Source organism: Tiliqua scincoides, chromosome 5, assembly GCF_035046505.1.
Source record: "Tiliqua scincoides isolate rTilSci1 chromosome 5, rTilSci1.hap2, whole genome shotgun sequence".
Lineage (NCBI taxonomy): Eukaryota > Metazoa > Chordata > Lepidosauria > Squamata > Scincidae > Tiliqua > Tiliqua scincoides.
In genome coordinates, this window is record NC_089825.1 from 79827766 (window position 1) to 79850481 (window position 22716).

The 22716-nt window shown below is 45.7% G+C and overlaps 1 protein-coding gene across 1 annotated transcript in view; it reads left to right on the plus strand.

Moving 5' to 3' along the window:
* Nucleotides 1–825: 825 nt before the first annotated feature.
* Nucleotides 826–22716, plus strand: part of ITGB3 (integrin subunit beta 3) — a 47023-nt gene continuing 25132 nt past the window's right edge. Inside the window, exons 1-4 of the mRNA XM_066627363.1 lie at nucleotides 826–944; nucleotides 9170–9255; nucleotides 19379–19568; nucleotides 20761–21013. Coding sequence (XP_066483460.1) covers nucleotides 881–944; nucleotides 9170–9255; nucleotides 19379–19568; nucleotides 20761–21013 — 593 coding nt within the window. The 5' untranslated portion in view covers nucleotides 826–880. The remainder of the gene's footprint in view (nucleotides 945–9169; nucleotides 9256–19378; nucleotides 19569–20760; nucleotides 21014–22716) is intronic.

Consider the following 22716-nt stretch of genomic DNA (forward strand, 5'->3'; position numbering starts at 1 on the left):
CGCTAAAAGTTTGAGAACCACTGCTCTATCGTGACCCACCTATGTTTATCAGACTTTTTAAAAAGGAAATCTAGAAAGCAATGATATTTAATTTTATTTTTTAATAACCAGAAAAAAAGATTCTCAAACATTTATCTATCTATATTTACACAAGCTTGCAAACTGCAGAAGCTGAACTCTTTGAAGGATGATGAGCAGCTACAGCATCTGAGTTTTGAATAGCCTCAGGGCTTGAGGCAGTTAGTTACCTGATCCTTTCATTACCTTTTGGCAACCCACCCAAAATCAGGCCATGCCCCACGAGTGGGTTCTGACCCACAGTTTGGGAACCACTGTGTTTGAAGATTACTTGTGTGCCTTTCACTATTCTGCCACTAAACCAAGAACAAAGCGAAATAGATTGAAATGGGGTGTGTGTAAATATTTTTATTTGATTGTATTTAAGAATAAGCCAAAGTCTTTGGGAGTTTTCTTGTTCAGAGGGTCTGATTTCCTGCTTGGCATTCAGAAAGAGGGAGTGGGTTGGAAATAAATGCCCAGGGAAGAAAGAAACAAACTCCCCAAACACCCAAGTGGAAGGAAGCTGAGCAAACAGAAACGAGAATGGATGGAGAGCTCACTGGGAAACAAGCCACAGAGGTCCTGGAGGAGCATTCCCTCCCCAATGTGTTGGGCCCTCCCTGGGAGGGGAGGGGACGACCGCCTCTGCTCCAAGCCAGTACCGGCAGGCGAGAGCTCTCCATGACTCTGCCCTGTGGCAGCTGCTTCCTCTGGCCAGCCCTCCTCTGGAGCTAATAAACCTCTGTCTGTCACAGATAGGACTTGTCCCCCCCTCTTTGACTGGCCTCTGCATAGTAGATCCAGGACAAACTGCGAGAACATGAGCACACTTTCCTTCCCAATCCATATCTTCAGCCTGATCCTGTTCACCACTGGAGTTTGCGGTGAGTTTTGCAAACAAGCTTCCCCGATTTCAACCATTGAGCTGCTTGGACAATTATTCCCCCCGGGTTTGTTCATTTGTACCTTGGTTTTAGCACATTCTTAGCAGCCTGGTGGTTTGAGCTCTGGTGGTTGGATCATTGCTTTTTTGCTCCGTCTTGCTGAGAACTCACTTTCAGAAGTTGGAAAGACAGCAAACTAGACACCAGGTTGACCCAAGGAGCACTTTTGATCCTTTGCAGCAGAGCCAGACTTTTGAAACTCATGTCCCTAAGGGATGGGCAGTGCAGGAAAATCTGGATGTCGATAATATCGGGTAGCAGCTTCTACTAGCCTGGGTTCCCAAGATTCCTGCTCTGACAGGGCTTGCAAAATCCATTCTTAAAGTGTTAAGTGCCTTTGGGGCTCAGTGAGTTCATAAATGAGACTCAGATGTTGAAGGGGGCACAAAGGAAGTTTGCCAGCCGTTTAGCAATGTAATACATTTGTGAAGATTGTATCTCACCCCAGTGTGGTTTTCCCTCTTGTGAAACATGAGTATACACACTCATGCTTCCCCCCCCCCCATTCTTCTGTCTCATTTTACTCCCATGTAAATTTCTGAAGTTGCGTGTTTCGTGACTCTGTAATTACTTTGCATTTGTTCTGGTTTCTTCAAAGTTTTTTCTCCTCTTAAGAAACACTTCAAAGAAGCCGGGTCCCCTCCCTGCCCCCTGTAACTATGGCAGTCGACAAAATACTAGGTTTTCAGAGAATCAGAGATACTGTAGCGTTGTCATCATCCACGAGACGCAAGTTCATTTCTTCCAGTGTTGAAACTAGTTTTGTACTTTTTGGTAAACTTCTCATGGTATTCCGGGAAAGCCAAAACTTTCTTGTAGAAATGTGGCTACCAGGGATATATGTACTCTTTTGCATGACTGTCACAGTAACTTACCCAATAGTGTAGGATGAGAAACTGAAGTCTGTGTCCTAAACAGCTTTGGAACATTTTTCAAATTCAGTTTTTGAAGGTGCGCTGGTATGCTCACTTACCTGGGGGTAAAGTCCATTAACTAACAGCGCAATCTGCACTGGAACAGTCAGACTGACTGGCCTGCACGGTATCCAGGGTAAGGGGATATTTTTTCCCCCAAGTAATGCCCCGGTACTCAGACCTGCACCAGCTATTTAACTGGCACACATCTGAGAAGCCTGTGTGGGGCTCCCTGCCTGGGAGCAGGGGTTAGGATATGGCGTGCACTGCCACCAGCGATCCCACCCCCATCCCGAGCCTGATCCTCCCATTCCGCCCTCCCCCTACCTGGAAACACCCTCTCCCTGCATCCACACCTCCCTCATGCTACTCTCTTCCACACCACTTGGCACATATTACCTGTACTTGCTGGAATGGGAACTGGATCCGGTGGCCAGTGCACATCTTTAGGCTGCTGCTGTAGGCTCTCAGGTATCTGCAAAGGTGCTGTACAGCACATTTACGACACTATGAGCTGGTACAGGGAGGCCTGCACTGGCTCAACTGCATGTTAGGATTGGGCTGTAAGGCTGCAATCCTATACACACTCCTTGGAGTAAGCCCCATTAAACGCAGTAGGACTTGCTTCTGGGTTGACTTGCATATATGATTATGCTGCTAGTGAGACTGAGTGGCCAAGCTACACTGCGTGTCTGTGGAAGGATGAATTCTTACTCCAGTTACACACACACACACACACACAGCCTTAAACAAATAACCTTTTCTTTTAAAAGTGCAAGGCTTCATCTTCCTTTTAGCAATGCAAATTTAAAAACATTTGTCATTTTGTTTCACCTTTCCTAGAGAACTGACATTTATTAGACAGGAATTTGATCAGGGCAGTGGCCTGGGAGTAGAGTGTGCTGAATCCTTCCCCTGTGGGCATGGCTGTTTTTCTGATAAAAATTGCCCCCCAAGCTCTTTTCGCAACCATGGGATGGGGGGAGGGGGGAAGAGATGCCAAACCCCTGATTTTTCCCCTGTGAAGAAAAGTGTAGTTTCAAGAGAGCCATTTTTAGTGGACAGGGTGCCCACTAGAGATGAGCTGAGCATCATCACCGTTCCACCAGAAATTTGTGGCTCTGCCTTTTGGAAGGAAGGAAGGAAGGAAGGAAGGAAGGAAGGAGCAATATGTGATGCCCTGCTTTGGATAACACCTGAACTATTATTTATTTATTTGATTTGTAATCCACCTTTCTCCCCAGAGGGTACACAAGGCCACTAACAACATTTAAAAGTAATAAAATACATTAAAACAACAGCAATAAAATAGATAAAAAACAACCAGCAGCAATAAAATCAGCAGTAAAAACAATTAAAAGCAGCCATCAGACATCAAAGGCTTGCTGGAATAAAAAATGTCTTCAGGCCTAGCCTGAAGGTTAACAATGAAGGAGCTGTTCTCAATTCAAAGGAGAGGGAATTCCACAATACAGGAGCCACCACCAAGAAGGCCCTATTTCTGGCTGCCATCCCCCTAACCTCTCTTGATGACGGCACAACCAACAGGGCCCTCTCTGATGACCAAAGAGTGGGCCAGAATATACAGTAGGAGGTGGTCTCTCAAGTACGCTGGTCCCAAGCCGTTTAGGGCTTTAAAGGTCAAAACCAGCACCTTGAATTGGGCCCAGAAACAAATGGGGCAGCCAGTGCAGCCACTGCAGTGGTGTGACAGAGTCAAATTGCCAACCTCCAGCAACCACACGAGCCGCCACATTCTGCACTAGCTGCAACTTCCAAACCGTCTTCAAGGGCAGCCCCAGGTAGAGCACATTGCAATATTCTAATCTTGACGTCACAATGGCATGAACCACCATGACCAGCTCCAACTAAGGCAGGTACAGCCGCAGCTGGCGCACCAACCAAAGCTGGGCCAAGGCGCTCCTGGCCACAGCTGACACTTGGGCATCCAGGATCAGCTGTGAGTCCAGGATAACCCCCAAGCTGCAAACCTGCTCTTTCAGGGGGAGTGCAACCCCATTCAAACCAGGGCAATAGTCCAGCACCCGCATCATGGATTTCATTTAGGATCATGTGGTTCCCCCAGGGGCCCCACCCTACTTCTAGGGGCCACGTGGAAAAACAATGGAACATTAGGGAGCCATAGTAAATTTCTGAGGGGGCCACTCAAATTTAACTGCCAGATATATGATGAAATAAAGCTCAGAACAGGGCCATGAGTGGGAAAAGGTTGAGAAACTGGGTCTAGAGCATCATCACTTTTCTCTCCTCCATCTGTTGTTCTACTTTTTGAATCCAGGGAGCAGGAGGAGAGAGTAGTGATGGCTACCACACTCCTAGAAGGTCTTTGGCCAGCTTTCAGGGAGAGGCAAAGCCACAGTAGTTCAGAAATACTTTATTAAAAACTTGATAAGTTGGTCTTGAGGAGTAGGAGGTTGCAAAGGGGAGAAAAAAATGGAAGCCTGGTGTGGAGTGCCACATGGTATGGCAGATGGTACAAAGGTGGGGAAAAGACAGTGAAACTGACAAGTTTTTGTAAAGTTGAAAAGAAGTGGCTTAGAAATCCAGTGGAGAGAGGAGATAGCTCCACTCCATGACCCAGCCTGAAGAATGATTCAACCCATCATGGGTCACTTGTTCAGAGAATCCTTGGTTTGTGATGGTTTCCACATGTGGATGGGCCTGTAGTACGAGCTGCTTAGAAGACAAGGATTCCTGAGAAAATGTCATTTTAGCTAGTAGCAGGGGGGAAACCCAGCATCTGGATCTAGTTGAATCTCTGCTTGTTGCTAAAGTGTGGAGACCTTAGATTTAAGCTTGAGAAGCATACATGCCCTTTCTTGTGAAATATTTCCACTTCTCTGCCCCATAAGTCAAACTATAGCCATAAACAAAGCTTTCTAATAGGGGAACTCCAGGCAGAATCTGCTCCCTGAGGCCGAAGTTGACTTTTGGCTCAGCTTTCCCTGACACATCAGTATGAGGGTGATAATGCTTTGGAAGTTGCAGGTAGTAGCTTTCTGGAGGGGTGGGATGTTGTCAGGTCCCCAAGTTCATAGTCCTCATGGTTTTGGATATTTGAAACTATGAAGACAGGGCCCTAAAATTCTCCCAGAGAGAAAGAGGGTTTTGGGGCTCTGCATGCCTGGTTGTGTCCCATTCCTCGTTGTCCTTGTTGTTCCTCGTTGTCTCCAGTTTTTGTTCCCCTGTCTGTCTGTCCCCATTGCTCCTCACTTACCTGGGAATCAGTAGTTCTCACACATTTAGCACCGGGACCCACGTTTTAGAATGAGAATCTGTCAGGACCCACCGGAAGTGATGTCATGACCGGAAGTGACATCTTCAAGAGGGAACATTTTTAACAATCCTAGGCTGCAATCATACCCACACTTACAAAGGAGTAAGTCCCGTTTACTGTCATTGTTAAAAGAATATACATAGTAGCTTGTTAAAAGTACAGGTCTGTAAACTTTCCCCAAATGCAGTCACATACCATGGTAGCGTCAAGTCTAATATATTCAAAATAAAATATTGAAATGAATGGGGACCCACCTGAAATTGGCTTGCGACCCATCTAGTGGGTCCTGACCCACAGTTTGAGAAACACTGCATGAATCATTTCCTGCCATCATACCTGTCAATTCAACAACAACAATAACAACCACAGTCTTTGTTATTCCCTTATCAGGAAAGATATGAACCTGCATACGCCTGTCTGTTTATCACCACACAAGTTGTAGGCAGAGGGCCAGAGAGGGACTCATGTATTTGCTAAAGCTGATGACCAACCACCCAGCATATCCACACAAACACAGAAAAGGAAGCATTCCTTAGTAAGCCAGCATAGGGTTAATAATAACCCAGGGCTGTAAATCAACAGTTTCTCAGAGCTGTGTAATCCTCAGCATGTAGGAGCTGCAGAAACCGCAGCCTGTGAGTCAGCAGACCGAGGGACATGGTTATTAGGGGGGTGCAGTCGCAAGGGAAAGGCAAGAAATTATAGAGATGGACAAGGGCCTACCTGGGTACTGTCATCGTGTTCCCCCCTCCCTCCAGCAGGACAGAGTGGGCTGAAGCCTGCTGTGCCAATCATTGGAGGTAGTGTGGTCCAGTGGTTGCAACAATCCAGAATGTGGGAGCTTTTGACTCCAATCTCTACTTAAGCCCTCATATTCTCACCAAGCAGTCTCGGTGTGGCATTAATGCTGATTTTGTTCCATCTGGAAATGGTTGGATTCACTCTGCAGCACACTTATGTGGTGGGCCAGGCTCCCCTTATATGAAAAATAAAAATTATATGCTTAAAAAAAAGTCTTCTAAAAAAAAAATAGTCTCCTTGGAAAAAAAAATATCTCCATTACCAGTCTCTTTTGTAACAATTGAAGGAAACATATTGGGAACATATTCCAACGATCTCTGGATAAAGCTTTGCATGTAAGCAGAGTGGATTCATCCATTTGGCTCCATATCTTTGTTCCCTCCTGCTCATTAACTCTGTCCTGCTTTCTAGATTGTAAACTCCTTGGGGCAGGGGCTCATTTCCTTTGTAAGTCACCTAGTATGGTGAAAATGGCTGATAATTCCCCATAAACAATATTAGTTGTGTACCTGCAAGAGCAGGGGAGTGGGCGGTCACTCGGCCCATTGTAACATTGTGTGATTGTTCTTACAGTGTTTCCCCAGACCCACCTTTTCTCATGCTGATTGCTTCGGGCATGTCTCTGCTCTCCTTTAATGCAAAATGGGAAGAGGAGAACAAAGGGAAGTACTGTGCTTGGCAAGGTATTGCAATCATTTCCCTGCTGTGGACAGTGGCCAAGCACAGTGACCCCACTGGTTCCTTGATTTGAGATGCAATCAGAAGTGGAACAAATCATTTCTAATTTCTTCTTATACTAGTGTTTCTCAGACTTGTGATGGCTGAGGCACACTTTTTTTGCTCAATATTTGTTGGCAACCTTCAGTCTCGAAAGACTATGGTATCGCGCTCTGAAAGGTGGTTCTGGAACAGCGTCTAGTGTGGCTGAAAAGGCCGATTCGGGAGTGACAATCCCTTCCACACTGGGAGCAAGTGCAGTCTGACCCTGGTCTGTCTCCCTGGCTATGGGCCTTCCTTCTTTGCCTCTTAGCCTCAGACTGTTGGCCAAGTGTCTCTTCAAACTGGGAAAGGCCATGCTGCACAGCCTGCCTCCAAGCGGGCCGCTCAGAGGCCAGGGTTTCCCACTTGTTGAGGTCCACTCCTAAGGCCTTCAGATCCCTCTTGCAGATGTCAGGGGGGAGGGGGAAGAGAGGGGTTTGTGGGTATTTCTCAATAACACAACAGCAAACATACATTTTAAATGCATGGCTTATACAAGTATGCACTGTAGAGATATGGGAGTGACTGCATCTCCCCAACATCTTGGTGGTAAACATGGGTTTCCTGCTATGCAGTGTGTCAAGCAGTTCAAAATGACCTATCTTCTTTTTAGCTGAAGGGCATACTTAAGATAAGGAAGAATTGGCTGTGACTCAGGGGTGTCAAACTCATTTCATATAGTGGGCTGAATAGCATTCATAGTGCCAGCTGAGGGCTGGAACTGACATCATTCAGCAGGAAGTGACATTATTAAGCAGATGAAGACCAGAAATAAGCTTTTTTTTTCCCACATAGAAACTCATTAGCTGCAAATGACAGAAATGTGCAAACCTTGATCATATAGGTGTGTGTCACTTAAGATGGGGATATGTTCACTGATCTCCATTGTTATATGATTAGGTCATTATGCAAACATTCAGCTCAATCTAGTGCCTTTGTTGTGTAAACAGACATTTCCTACCAGACAGTAGCTGGCTACACAGGCTACTGGAGATAGATGGCCTCTTCTTTGCATTAAGAGCCTCTTTGTTGTATAAACAGTCACTCTACTGCAGGCTATGGGGGACCTGACTGCCTCATTAAGAGCCTCTTTGTTGTTCTTTGACCACCATCTTATATGCAGTCCGTTGTTAAGTGGACGGTTGTTAAGCAATGCACGCCTGTATTTTCAAGATATGGGAGAGCCCAGTTATCATGTAGGCTGCCCTTTCAGCAGCGCTGCTTCTGCGGCAGTGTCACTTCATAGCTCAGCCGCTGAGAGGGGCTCTGCCAAGTGATGCCTCAGCAGCAGCGGTGCTGCTGAAAGGGTGGTCCGCATGATAATTAGGCTCTTCCAGAACCTTGGTAGAATCTCCCTTTCTCATCTGTCTTGGTCTGCCCCATTCACCAATCCTTCCTTGCCTTCTGAGGTCTCCTTCCGTCTCTCCTTCCCAGAGCCTTTGCAGAAGCAGTGCTGCTGAAAGGATGGCTCTGGGAGAGCCCAGTTATAATAGGGGCTTGAGCTTCTGGGGGCCACATCTGGCCCACAGGCCTTATGTTTTAAACCCTTGGGCTATGTTAAGACATACTACTTTTTTCTTGCATTGCTGGTCAGATACTGCTGATAATTCTCTGAAGAATGCATAGCTCCAGCTACTCTGGAATTCTTCTGTATAAACTTTAGCAAGCCACATTTAGTACAGTCTGTGAAAGATTTAACTCTTTGATATACTTTAAATTGGTCTGTATGTATTGCAAGGCACATAGGAGAGGATGTAGTGCAGGGAGGGAGAGAAATGACTAGAATTAAGAATTTTGCACAAATTCAGGTTTTGGTGATTTTTTTTTCCTGAATCAGGAATTCAGATTTGAAATGCAGATTTCCACTAACAAGGTGGAGATCTGAGTGTGACACCCCTTTTACCTTTAACCCATTTAGTACCTGGGAACCCTCTCCGATGGAAATGATTCCTAGATCTGTCATTTGTGATCTGGAAGAAGGGTGCAAGCATACTTCTTGGAAAATATTTAAGGATAGAGAAATGTTACATTTAACATTAAATGCTGAGTTCCAAAAAAGGTTTAATCAGAGGTTTGAGTTTAACATCAGAACTTGAAGATAACACACGCAGAAGTAGATTTTAGAGGTAAAATACACTCCCCAGGTTAGTCCATTTCACACATATATCACCTGAAATTTGAGTTGCAGGTTAGCATAAACTAAAATGCGTTCTGGGTTATCAGGAAGTGGCATTGTTCTGACTGACAAAACCAGCACTCAGCTGCCACCAAATTTCAAAGACCCCAGATTTGGGTGTTTCTGTGTCAGCTGCTTTACTGCCATTAGTCATCCCTGATAAATGTTGTTGGGAGTGTGTCTGAATTCCCACTTATTTTGTGTCTTCCTGTTTTAGGTGGGGATATCTGTGCCACACGAGGAGTGAATTCATGTCAACAGTGCTTAGCTGTGAATCCACAATGTGCATGGTGTTCCCAGGAGGTGAGGCAGAATCAAGACTATGTTATCACATGTACCTTTTCTATTTGGGTGTCAGTTAAGATTAGCAGCGGACCTCCCCAGCCCCTTGCCCGGGGCAAAAATCCGCGATGGTGCCCCCTGCGGTCTACTGCTGCCTCCCCACGCAGAAATCCCCCCCCCCACTCACCTGAGGCTCATGGAGCCTTGCGCGACCCAGGAACACGTCAGAGAAACCTCCGATGCTTTAAACTGGAAGCACATTTTCTGCCCCCATTGGGAGCCTCAGAGAGGCTTCCTCAGGTTCCTGGTGCCTTGCGCCTGGGGATTTTGCCCCATCTGACTTTATGGTAGGTCCGCAACTGGCTAAGATTTTGTTCCATGTTAACCACAAACAGGACCAACTGAGTGAGCGCTCTCTCTCTCTCTGTCTCATTTTTGTAAATAGTCATTCCTTGACCATGAATTTCCCACCTATTGATTAATTGCTGTGACATCACAGAATATTCACATTCTATATGCAGTTAGGACAATGCTGAAAATCTGTTCAGCTGCCATGAGGTGAAGGATATTTTATCTGGGAGATGAACAACCTACAAGGGAAGGAACAAGAGAGGCTGTCTACTGTTGTCATGAAGGGAGAACAGTATTCATGGGGAGGTAGGAAGGTTGAGGGCTGGGAAGCTCCACATTAGGAATTCTATGTTAAAGGACCCCAGAAACAAGCACTACTCTTCGAGAAAATGCGGAGTATCTGAGGAGGCCTGAGCTGAGTTCCTAGAGATTCTTGGAGATGTCAAATAAGATGGGAGTGCCTATGAGCATGTACAGAGAGCATTTTGTTCCTCTCTGAGTAGAGTAACCACACGTCATCACATCTGGGATTTTGGAAAGAAAGCTGCCAGGCAGACCAAAGACCTAGCACTTAGCTTCTTAGAAATTAACCATATTTATAAATCTAAATTGACAGAAACATTTCTATCTCCTGTCAGAATATTTTAAATTCATGAAAAGGAGGGGGAGGGCAACAAAAATGTATATATTGAGAAATCCCAAACATACATAAACAGCATTCCCTTCCCAAGTAGAAGGGAATTACTGTAATATCCTTACTGTAATAGAAAAAGAGGGAGCTCCCTCTCCACAGGATGGTGTGGTAAAGAGTGTGTTGTGTATGTAGCCAAATACTGTTTCTATGTGGTTTTAAACTCTTAAAGATTTTAGATAAATAGGTGTATGGCTTATGTGCTGATCAACCTAATAAATTTGACTTGACCTCTCTTTTTCTTTAACACAGCTATTTTCAACCAGTGTGTGGTGTGACACGATTTGTCCACAAGTGTGCCAAGAGAATTTGGGGGAGGGTCATTTGTTAGTAGGGCCACTGGGGGATATGAGCCAGTGCCTTGTCAATTGTTAAAGAACTGATGATGTGCCTTGGCAATTTTAGTGCCTTGTCAGTAGGTCTTGGAAGTGAAAAAAGTTTGGCTATTCTTTCCTTCTGCATCATCAATATTGCTGCCATTGTCTTAGAAAGGCATTGGGGGAGGAGAGGGATCTGAGGAATGGTTTTTTTCCCCTTTTAATTGGCTTCTCATTATTCAAAAATGGAATCCTCTCAAAGTATTTAAAGAATGCTTTTGCTGGCAGTTAAATCCAAAGCAGCCAGACCTGCCAGCTTCAGCGGGGCTTAGAAGAGAAAGCAGAAAGCCCCCTTTACTCCTGTCTTTGTGGAACGTTTTGAATGTACTCCCACAACATTTTAAATTAATTGATGGTACAACAGAGTAACTTGCTGTCTGCAAGAAGGGAACTCTCCCTCATCCAATGAACCAAAGATGATGGGTTGGAACGCTCTAGATGTTGTCAGTATTGGGGATAAACTGAACTAGAAATTTAAAGACTGCCATTATTTGTTTCAAAAAAAGAGCAATACAGGGGCTGAAGCTCATCTTAGCTTTCATCCCTCTAATTAGGAAATCAGATTTCTAATCATGGGTGTAGTGGTGGGAGCTTTGATTACCTAGTGTGATGGGAAATGCACTCTGCACATGCTTCGGTTTGTTGTTCTCATCATTTTCGTGTGTACTAAAAGTGAACTCAGCTGCAGGTTTGTCATGAAACAGAATTCTGCCCAGATAGGTTGAGTGCATATCAGACTACAAGGAAAATGGGGCCACCCCAAGATACAAGACTTTTTTTATATTTTGGGAACTTCCTACATATACATAAGTAGATATTTTTTGTAAATTAAAAGAAAATGTGAGGGGAGGGGAAAGCAAAACAACCTGATGCTGACGAAGAGTGCTCAGGGGCTGTAAGTTGGAGAGCAGCAGAATTCAGGTGGAAAGGCAGGGGAGGCAATTGGCCTGCTCAAGCCAATTAAGCACAGTAGTGTAGCTGAGGGCAGGGTCACAGGGTTCCCAGGACCCTGGGCGGCACTCTTCTGGGGGGCGGCATTGCTGCCCTGCCATGGCCACCAGGGTCCTGTGCCCCCTCACTCACCCCTGTCCTCTCCAAACATGACTGGCCTTAGAAGGCCTTAGGAGCTCCTAGGCTCTTATGAAATGTTGCACCTCACACTCTGGTCAGGTTCTTGCCATGGCAGTAAACCTCTGTCTGCCTAGCACCACTTTGGACTGTAGGACTCACAAAACTGAATGCTTCCCCGTTAAGTTTAAAAAAACAAAATCCCTGCCCATAGAAAACTAGCATGTCAGGGATAAGGCTAGGTTAGAATATTTCCCCCTGATGCTTAGTTTTCGCAATGCCCGGAACTTTTCATTAGCATAGAAAAGCATTTGATTGTGTGAGCCCCTGCTTGCAGTCCAAAGTGACGGCATCCAGACGGAGGTTTGCTCTCAGTGAAAAGCAGACCTGTGAGATCCCTGGATATAACAAACGCATTTTTCACACGAGCTTAGCAATACCTTGTATAGCTAGGGATTGGTGGTGGGGTTATATTTCTCAATATAAGGAGCTAAAAAAACTGAAAACCCCAAATCCCGCATGGGTTGTTTTGGGGTGTGTTTTTTTGTTTGTTTTTTGCTTTTTTGTGGATTCTATCTGAGGCATTTGTTTCAATTTTCTTTCTCCAGGCTTCAGCTTAATACAGCGTGTCAGACATCCTGCCTCTTGATTACATGAGGAGATATTTGTGGGTGTGTGACGGCTGGACCACAAGGCCCAGTGCCAGAAATGTGTGCCAGTTTTATGTGTAATATGGTGAAGGAATTAAAAAAAAAAAATCTAACTAGTTGAGGGCAATACGTCATCACTTCTCGTCTTCCCTCCACCCACCAGATTTTCATCTTCAGTGTTCCTAGACAGCAGCTATGGGCACAGAGCTGTTATTCCCTAGCACTGAAAAGAGTTTCCAAAAATGGCAATATTTTCCCTGCTGGGCCTCGGGGCTGTTTACTGAAGGGATGTAGCAATTAGCGAAGGAGCCGTCTCCTTTCTCTTGCCAAAAACTAGGCCCCCTCGGGTGCAAAAATTGCTTAACAGAGCAACTTCCTCACATGCTGTCTCAATTTAGAAAATGAGATTTTTCCTTCCCTGGGGTCCTTGATCCTCTGCCCTGCCTTCTTGTTAAAATGCAGAAACCTCCTTTTGTGTTTTCCTGTGTTCAGCAGATCACAGAATGATTTGCAGACATTCTTTGGAACTCAGTATTTAATTGTGTGTGAAGCTGCACCCCCTTTTCCCATTTAAGCCAAGAATGAGATGACCCAGCCACTCTTCTTTAACCCTCCCTTTCTGTCTATGGCAAGACCAGTTTTCTCCAGCTGCAGAACAGGAGCCAAGCAGAGCTGACTGTCGATTTTGGAGATAGCACTGAAGTCCTGTGGCTTCCAAGTCTGCACAATCTCAGCCAAGGGTGTCAAACTCATATCATACAGCAGGCCAAATAGCATTCATCATGCCTACTGAGGGCCAGAAGTGAGGTCATTAAGCAGGAAGTGATGTCATTAAGCAGGTCTTGACCAGAAATGAACACTTTTTTTATCACTTAGGAACTCGTTAGCTGCAAATGTCAGTAGAGAAAATATGCAAATCTTGATCATATTTGCAAGATATGGGAGAGCCCAGTTATCATGCAGGTAGCCCTTTCAGCAATGACACTGCAGCACAGCTTAGCAACTGAGAGGTGCTAATGGTGGTGCTGGGAGAGCCCAAGAGCCAGATAAAGACCTTCTGTGGTCCACATCCAGCCCGCAGCCTTATGTTTGACACCCCTGTTCTAGCCTTTGAAAATTTGTTTCCTGGGGTGGACTAAAAACATTGGCCCATCATGGAGGTAGTTATGAATAATGCCATCAGGATGCCAACTTTTGCCTCCTGTTTTGTATCAAACCTTCTGGGTCTGTACTAAGGAGAGAAGAGATGTGTTTTCTATCTAGGGAACTTTCACTCTGTAAAAAAGAGGCCAGACAAGGTGAGAGCAAGGGCCAATAATGAGTGTTGGGGTAGGGTGAGAGCAAGGGTGAGAGCAAGGGCCAATAATGAGTGTTGGGGTAGATTAGGACAGTGGTTTTCAAATAGTGTTCCTGATATATCAGCCTGTTTTCCTCCAATAGTTTAGCTCTGCGCTCCGCTCCACATTTCCTCTTCCTTTTCCAATCCAGGAAGTTGAAGGAGAAACAGTGGAGGCAAGTAGATGGACAGAGATGGGCACACCCCACCAATCTGCTGTCTGAGGCAACTGCTTCATTTGGCCTTGTGGGTGGGCCTGCCCTGGGTAAAAGGCATCTGTGCATGAGGGGGTTGCATTCGGCACAGCATATGATAGGAGGTCTTGGGTCAGCTCCGCAGATGCTTATCAGGAGTTCCTCAACAAAAGGATCTGTGATGGCAAACAAGCTTTTCTGGAAGACAGGAAACAAGAGAGCATTAGTAGTTACGGACAAACTACTAATGCTCTCTTGTTGCAACATGCAGCTGCAGGGATGTTCCGGATGTTTGTATTAGGCTGAACTCTTCGTTCATACAGGCCAGTGGTGACACCTAACAGACCCACCCAGTAGACTGTGCTTGAACTGAATGAACTCCCTCGAACATATGGTTACAGAACTGGGAAATGAGTATTGGAAGTTATTTCAGTATTGCATTGGTTTCTCTTACATGATAGAAGTCTACCTGGCCAACTCTCTGTGTTAAGCTAAGAATCCAATAGTTGGGGGTAGGAGAATGAGAGGAAGAAGCAGGGGTGCCTCATATAATTATAAAACCACAGGGCTCAGTGGGCTTGTCAAAATGTGTTGGTGGGCCAGATGTGGTCCACAGGCCATAGTTTGGGGACCTTTGCCTTAAATGAGCAGTTGGGGAAGAATTATATTAACCAGCAGGATATGAGCAGGTTTGCGTGTGTGTGCGTGTGCGTGTGTGTGTGTGTGAGAGAGAGAGAGGGGGGGGAAATTTTTTTATTTTTCACATTTTTATACCACCCTTCCTCCAAGGAGCTCAGGGTGGTGTACATAGTTCCTCCCCTCCTTTTGTCTTCACAACAACCCTGTGAGGCCGAGAGATAGTGACTTGCCCAAGATCACCCAGGAAATTTTATGACTGAGTGGGAACTTGAGCCTGGATCTTTTGAGTCTAATTCCTGAACCACTACACCATCCTGGCTTTCAATATCCCATTGGTGAAAACTGGCACTGAAGCATAGTGCTTGTGGCCTTGCTCGACATCAAGCAACATGATTTGAGGACCTTGTAGAATTGTTCTATGCTGCCAAATGCACCAATAGTAATGACATAATGAGAAGAATGAACACCACTGTAGTCCAAACAGTTGTAGGTAAATTTGAGAAAACTGACCATCAATATATTCTAGACCAGGGGTGTTCAAAGTTTTTGACAGGAGGGCCACATCATCTCTCTGACACTGTGTCGGGGGCCGGGGGGAAAAAAGAATTAATTTACATTTAAAATTTGAATAAATTTACATAAGTTTACTTAAATGACTATGTTAAAGATTAACTTATATGAATGAATGAAGGTCTTGCAATAGCTCAAGGCCTATAAAAGGCCTTGCACAAAGCAAGGCTGGCCTTTTCTTTGCTGCTGCTACTGCATCACAGACTTGAAACAGCAAGCAGTGGAGGGAACCCTCATCCCACAGCTCACATGAGAGGTCAAACATTTGTTCTCACACTGAAAGTCGTGTTGGGCCAGTGTGGGCCCCAGCAAGTCTCTGGAGGGCCAGAGGCTCATTGGAGACTGGGAGCTCCCTGAGGGCCACATTGGCAGTCCTCAAGGGCCGCAAGTGGCCCCAGGGCCAGGGTTTGGGCACCCCTGTTCTAGACCAGTGATTTTCAAACTTTTTAGCACCAGGATGCACTTTTTAGAATAGCAATGTCAGGACCCACCGGAAGGGATGGGAACTCGAGTCAGGTGAGTGAGTGTGGCAAAAACACGTGTTTTTTGCTGACTCATTTACACCGAGCCACCGAATCGATGACTCGGGCATTGACTCAAGTCTGAGGTCACTGATTCAGCACTCAGTCCCCATGCATGCAGGCTCAAGTCTATCTGTATCTGGGTGTGGTTGCTTACTTTTTTGCAGCATGAAAGACGTCATAGGGCCATTATTCAGACCAGGTGAGCAGCAGGGAAGAGTTAATGTTTTGCTTTTGCATCTAGCAAAGTTCAGGAGGCAGGGAAGTTCAGGAGGCAGGGAAGGGTTAATGTTTTGCTTTTGCATCTAGCAGGAGGGGGGAGGCAGGAGTGGGCTCTAATGTTTATCTCTGAAGGAACACATTTTGCTTCCTTAAACGTTACACCAATTCCTGGGTATATTTGGGGTGCCGATTCCAAAAATCATCAGGATAGGGCATCCGTTTTGCCCTATCACGTCTAGTTTTGGAGACACGGCATAGCCTCTTTACTGAATGGTTCAAGCAGCTTCCTCATGAGGAAACCTACACCTTGGCTTCCTCATGAGGAAGCTGCTTGAACCATTCACTAGTGAGGCTGTATTATATCTCCAAAACTAGACGTGATAGGGCAAAACGGATGCCATTTTTGGAATCGGCACCCCAAATTCATCTCAAACCACCATAAAGTTTGGGAAAAACTTTTCTCTCAATCTTGTAGGCCTGTCATTGGATCTTGATGGTCATTATTGGATGATGGATAGGAGATCTGATTTTTTTCTTTGAATGAGATAGGGGAGAAGGAGGAGCCCAAGGGGGTTCTTAGAATTGGCTGGAGAAGCTCAGGGAGGGGGAGGCGGTTCGTAGCAATCATGTTTTCCAACCTCATGGCTCCTCATGGCTGTGTTGTTATTTGGGGGGGAGGAAACCTCATTGAATGACCTGTGCAAATGGGACTTCTTCTGAGTAGAACTGCAAAGGTTTAGGTTGTACTGGTAAGCCTCCTGGCTGCTACATGTGACTTTCCTCTCTCTTGCCACTTCTGTCCCTGCTCTCATGCAGTCCATCCCACCCGTTCCCATTTTGTTTACAGATGGGATGGGGACAGCAGGACAGTGTTTAAAGAGAAGTCTCTCTCTCTCTTTCTCTCACGCGCACACACACACACACCAGCAGCAGCAGCAACCCTGTTTTTTTCCATAGAGCCATGACTGACTTTTTAAAGGGAAAGACTTGTGACTCAAGTCCTTTCAAGTTGTGAGAACACTCTGGGTGACTTGGAAAGTCCCCCCCATTAGTACTTATTTTTTAGTCAAGTCATCACAGGGGGCAGAGACTCATGACTCGACTTGTCCATCCCTGGAATTGTGCATCCCTACCTGGAAGTGATGTCTTGGCCAGAAGTGACACCATCAATTTAGGCTTCAAACCTAAATTTGAAGCCTAAAAACCTAAACCTAAATTTAGGCTTCAAACCTAACACAATCAGCCAAAGGTCCTATTACGCAGAGGGCTTGTGCTGTTATTTTACCTAGCCCGGAATTCCAAACATTCCAGCTTGGAAGTCAAAGCAGACTTGGATCCTTGTCCAACCACACAGCCCTCCCCCCTTTCTAGCATACCATCTTCCCACCTATTCGGGGCAAAGCACCAGGCCTCTCTCCCACTAGGAGCCCGCCCTGCCCAGTTGCTCTGCACCCTGTATTTTCAGCAGTGTATTTTCAGTGGCGGCTACGCAAGGTGCTATGTGACCCACTTGAAATGGGCTCACAACTCACCTAGTGGGTCTCGACCCCACAGTTTGAGAAATGCTGTTCTGGACAGTATTGTAGGAAACTGAATAATCCACTGCTCATTTGTTGAGATACTGAGTCTACAGTAGATAGAAATAATACTTTCCACTGTATTCAGATGATGGTTTGACAGAGAGGCTGAAAGGACATAGTAAATTTAAAGATAAAGGCAACCAGCTTATGTTAAGAGCAAAGGCTTTTAACAGGTCCGTTCTATCTGGGCTGCTGCTCCATAGTACAGCAGCACCGCTGTATCCTGTGGGATATGGAAGCAGCCAGAGGCCTCCTCAGGGTACTTTGGTTCCCTTATTTACCCTGTGTTGGGCACTGGCAGCCCCTATGGGTCTACTCTGATCAGCACCAGCTAGAGACCTGTGTCAAGCTCTGTGGCCTTGGAGGGGAATAAGATTCGGTGGCAGCCAAGACTGCCATCCCTGCCCCCCTCCTGGGCCTAAATTATCCCTGGCCTGCCTTTCCCCCTGTTCAGAACCACAGATGTATCTTGCTGCCTCATATTTTTCTTCTTCTTCTTCTTCTTTTTTTTTTTGCTTTCCATTTCCTCTTCCTTCAGTCTTCCTCCCATTGCAGCTCCATCTCCCTCTCATTCCTTTTTTGGTTCTTTTTATTCTTTTTTTCCATTGCAGTGCTTCTGTCCCTTGCATTCTGGGGGAAATGATAACACTTGGTGGCCTGATGGTCATTTTATTTTCCTGCTGCCATTGATAATGGGTGACAAATCATTACACAGTGTCAACCTGGGAGCTGGTTCCAAGAAAGCCGGATTTCCTGGCTGTTTTTCAGTCCTCAGTGGGTGTAGCAAGAATGTTCAGTTAAAAAAAGAAAAAAAAAGCCACTGCATGCTCATAATTTTAATGAATTGCTCCTATTTTGGGAGCTCTGCCCATAATAGCCAGACCTCTTATAATGGATGGAGTTTGTTTGTTTTGGCACAGATGAGAATTGTATATAGGAACAAATTTCTGTGAGTCTTACATTCGGTTTTGAAAAATAAAAAGTTTCCAGAAGCAACTAAGTTTTTAAACCCAAAGTTTTTGGAAACAAACAAACAAACACCAGCTAATAAGGATAAGGTATTTCCTAGGATACAATTCTTTGTTGTATCCCCTGGGAGATAGGCAGAAGAAGCTTATATTAATTGAGAGCCCAATCCTATCCAATTTTCCAGTGCTGGTGCAATTGTGCCAGTGGGGTGTGCGCTGCATCCCGTGGTAGAGGGGCAGTCTCTAGGGTCTTCTCAAGGTATAGGAACATGTGTTCCCTTACCACGGGGCTGCATTGTAGCTACACTGGAGCTGGAAAGTTGGATAGGATTGGGCCCTGAGGCTACAATCCTATGCACATGTTCCAGGGAGTAAAGCCCACTGAAAATAGACTTACTTCTCAGTAGACAAGCATAGGATTGTGCTCTTCCAGTTTTATTCCAGTGTAGGTGTCTTTGTTTCTCTCAAAGAATCCTCCTGAGAATTGTAGTTTGGCAAGGATACTGTGAGTGTTCATGACAGCAAACAGTTGTTCCACTAGAGAGCCCTAGTATTTTAACATTTCTTACTCTAAACTGCTGGGGGAGTGTTTTTTTTGTTTTTTTGTTTTTTACTGAAAGGTAATGTACAAATAAGATGGTTTGGGGCTGTGGACACTTGTCCTTCTGGTTTGTACACAATGGGTGCTTGGTTTTTCTCTTCCACACTAGCTTGATATAGAAGTATGGGCCTAGGTGTATATATATGCACACTGAATTTTCCTCATCACTAAATAACCACAGCCTGCCATCACGTGTAGGGGATATGGGCTGCTCAGGTGTGATTTCCAGGAAAGCTGAGCCTCATGGCATCTATCATTTTAGAAATTAAGCACTGAGGTCACAATGCAAACAAGCCCAGCATGGCTCAACTGCTGTTGTTAACCCCATTCTTCTTGCTGCTGTTTTTCTCTCCTTCTTTCTTTCACCCATCAACAGGACCTGCCCTTGGGATTCTCTCGTTGTGATCTTAAGGACAATCTCATTCAAAATGGCTGCACAAGGGACTTTATTGAAAATCCAGTCAGCGTCACAATTATTCTAGAGGCCAAACCCCTCAGTAATAAAGGCTCAGGAAAAAACGTTGTCCAAATGACCCCACAGAAGATTGAGCTCAGTCTACGGCCAGGTAAAGAGACAAGCACTCTTTGCTCATGTATCACATTGATATCCCACCCTTCTTCCAGTGAGTACAGAGGTGTCACATGTGGGGGTCTCCCATTAAACCTTCATACATAGAAGAGAGGGGCCATACTTCTGAGTTAGCACATGCACGTTTCATGCCAAAGGTCCCAGATTCTATCCCATTCATCTCTAGTTAAAAATCTCAAGGAGCAGGGCTAGAAAAAACCTGTCTTTGAGACCCTGGTGACCTGTTGCCAGTCAGAGCTGAAGAAATGGACCATTCATCTGACATAGGTTAGGGTCGCTTCAGGGCTATGTGTACCTGGATATCTCCTCTGCATTTTGAGAATCTTTAACACCTATTGTACCAGGTATGGACAGCAGCATCAAAATTGATGCATGAGCTCCAGTTATGAGTGTTGAACCAGAGATACTCACTGTAGAAAAGAGGACAGTGCACATATAAACTAGCTTGTGTCAGGATGGGCCTTTGATAGCATGACAGGACATCAAACATTTAGGGCGCAATCCTATCCTGCACTGGACCAGGCAAGCCAAGAGGCTTGCACTGAATCCAGCACAGGATAGAGGCCCAAAGTCAGAGGTCAAGGTTTCCTTGTACCACCTCCTGAGGTGGCACAAGTCTGAGGAGAGCGGAACAACTTGAAGGCACTCCGAATTCCCCAGGAGTGGGGGTTGGGATTCGGCATAACTGCCAGATCCCAGCCCTGCCTCCCCCTCCACCCACCCCCCAGGGCCACCCGGAACCCACCCTCCCCCTGCCCCAGAATGTTGGGAAGATGGCCCGACACGAAGGCTTAGGATCTCCACTGGTCCTGCGTGCCTCTCACCCCGTTCCCTCCCCTCGGCACTCCTCCCCCACCCCGAATGACTCCTCCCCACCTCCCTCCATGCCTCCACCTACCTCGCTGCTGTCCAGCGGTCCACATGACCGCTGAGCAGCAGAGCTCCACTGGCACTTGCCCAGTGCCAGCCAGCACTGGGCTAGCATCAGTGCTCCACCAGTGCTAGGGCCCATAAACATGCCTTATGGCATGTTTGCGGCAGTGCATGCAGGCAGTATGCCGGCGTGCAGTCTTTAGGATTGGGCCCTTAGACAGAAGGAGAGTGGTCTCTCTCAAGTAAAACAATTGATCTTTAGCTCCTCACCTTTTATCTACATTTTGACTTTTCAGATGACTCCCAAACCTTTTTGGTTCAAGTGCGCCAGGTAGAGGACTACCCTGTTGACATTTACTACCTGATGGATCTGTCTAATTCCATGAAGGACGATCTCCTCAACATTCAGAGCTTAGGTACCAAGCTAGCCACGGAAATGCGCAAAGTAACCAGCAACCTGAGGATTGGTTTTGGGGCCTTTGTGGACAAGCCCATGTCTCCTTACATGTACATTTCCCCTCAGGAAGCTATCAGAAATCCATGCTATGAGTAAGTTATCTGGCCAGAGAAAGTATTCTTGCCTTCCATGCAATGTGCTGTAACAGTTTATGATCTGGAGTTCTGAGGCCTGCAAAATCCCTGGTCATATTTCCTCCTCACTCTGGGGCAGTGCAGATATAGAAAATGACTTCTCTTGACCTCAGTTAGGAAATAGGGTGTAGGTTGTGGGAATGTGCACCCCTCCCTAGAGCGACTTCCCCATTTGCTGCTTTTATTGCTCTTAATGGATGCATCCGAACAGTTGTTCACTGTGGTTAGGTCTAATCAGGTTACCTGATTCAATCAGAAGTTTTGTCTAACTGATAAGAATAAGTGGGGCACCTGGTTAGGTTAATATTAACCATCTTCAATATCAATGCAAATAAATCCCTTTAAGCAGGGCTGGGGGAATGCACTGCAGTGGTTCTCAAATTTTTAGCACCGGGATCCACTTTTGAGAATGAGAATCTGTCAGGACCCACCAGAAGTGATGTCATGACCAGAAGTGTCATCATCAAGCAGAAACATTTTTAACAATCCTAGGCTGCAATCCTACCCACACTTACCTAGGAGTAAGTTCCATTTATTATCATTGTTAAAAACATATACATAGTAGCCTGTTAACAGTATAGCTGTAATATTTCCCCAGATGCAGTCACATACCATGGTAGCATCAAGTCTAATATATTAAAAATAAAATTTTGAAATGAATGGGGACCCATCTGAAATTGGCTTGTGGCCCACCTAGTGGGTCCTGACCCACAGTTTGAGAAACACTGCACTAGGAGAAGGGGCAATGGCTGGGTAGGAGAGAGTGCGCACTCCAGGTCTCTTAACTGTGGTTAAGAAAATGCAAACCTTCCCTTGACACGAGTTTCCTAGCAGTAGGAAAGAGAGAGGTAATCCTTATAAAAAGATGGGGTTGTGTAATGGTGCAAAATGTAGGAGAGAAGAAAGGATGGGGAACAGAATGTAGAGGAATCTGGGAGATTATCCAGGGTGACTGGGGGCTGAAGAACCAGGAGTCTTGCAGTAGCCGGGGATGAAGAAGACGAGAGAAGAAGTGGGAAAGCACCAAGGTTTCAGCCATAGCTCAAGTTCATGGCTGCCTGCATGTTCTCAGAGGCCTGAACTAGGGTTACAAGCAAGGCGTGAGCTTGTGGTGAGGGAGCTTATCTCTCCCACCCCATGATTACTATTAATCAATGTCTTGCATCCTTGAGGTTGAAGTCCCTTGTTTCCAGAGTTCTTGATAGATTGGCCCAGAGAATTCATTCATTGGAGGCCTTGGGTTAATCTCTAGGCCTCCTCCTTAACCAGTCAAAGATAGACCAAAGAATCAAAGGTGGGGACAAATGCAGAAAACATTTTGAAAAGCAAATCCAAGAGGGCTAGGCAGTACCCTTAGCTAGTTGGGGGGTGGGAAGCAATGCAAAGGAACCAAGGACCCAATCCTATCTAACTTTCCAGCACCTATGCAGCTGCAATGAAGTTCTGTGGTAAGGGAACAAAGGTTCCCTTACCTTGAGGAGGCGTCCATGACTCCCACCCCCCACAAGATGCAGCAAACAACCCCTTTGGCATGGCTGCATCAGTGCGGTAAAATTGGATAGGATTGGGCCCCAAGTCTGCTTACCCAGGGGAAGGGTTCCTTGAGAGCGGCTCAATGGGTGCTTGAGAGGTATTTAGTGGTAAGGGAAAGGATGTAGGGA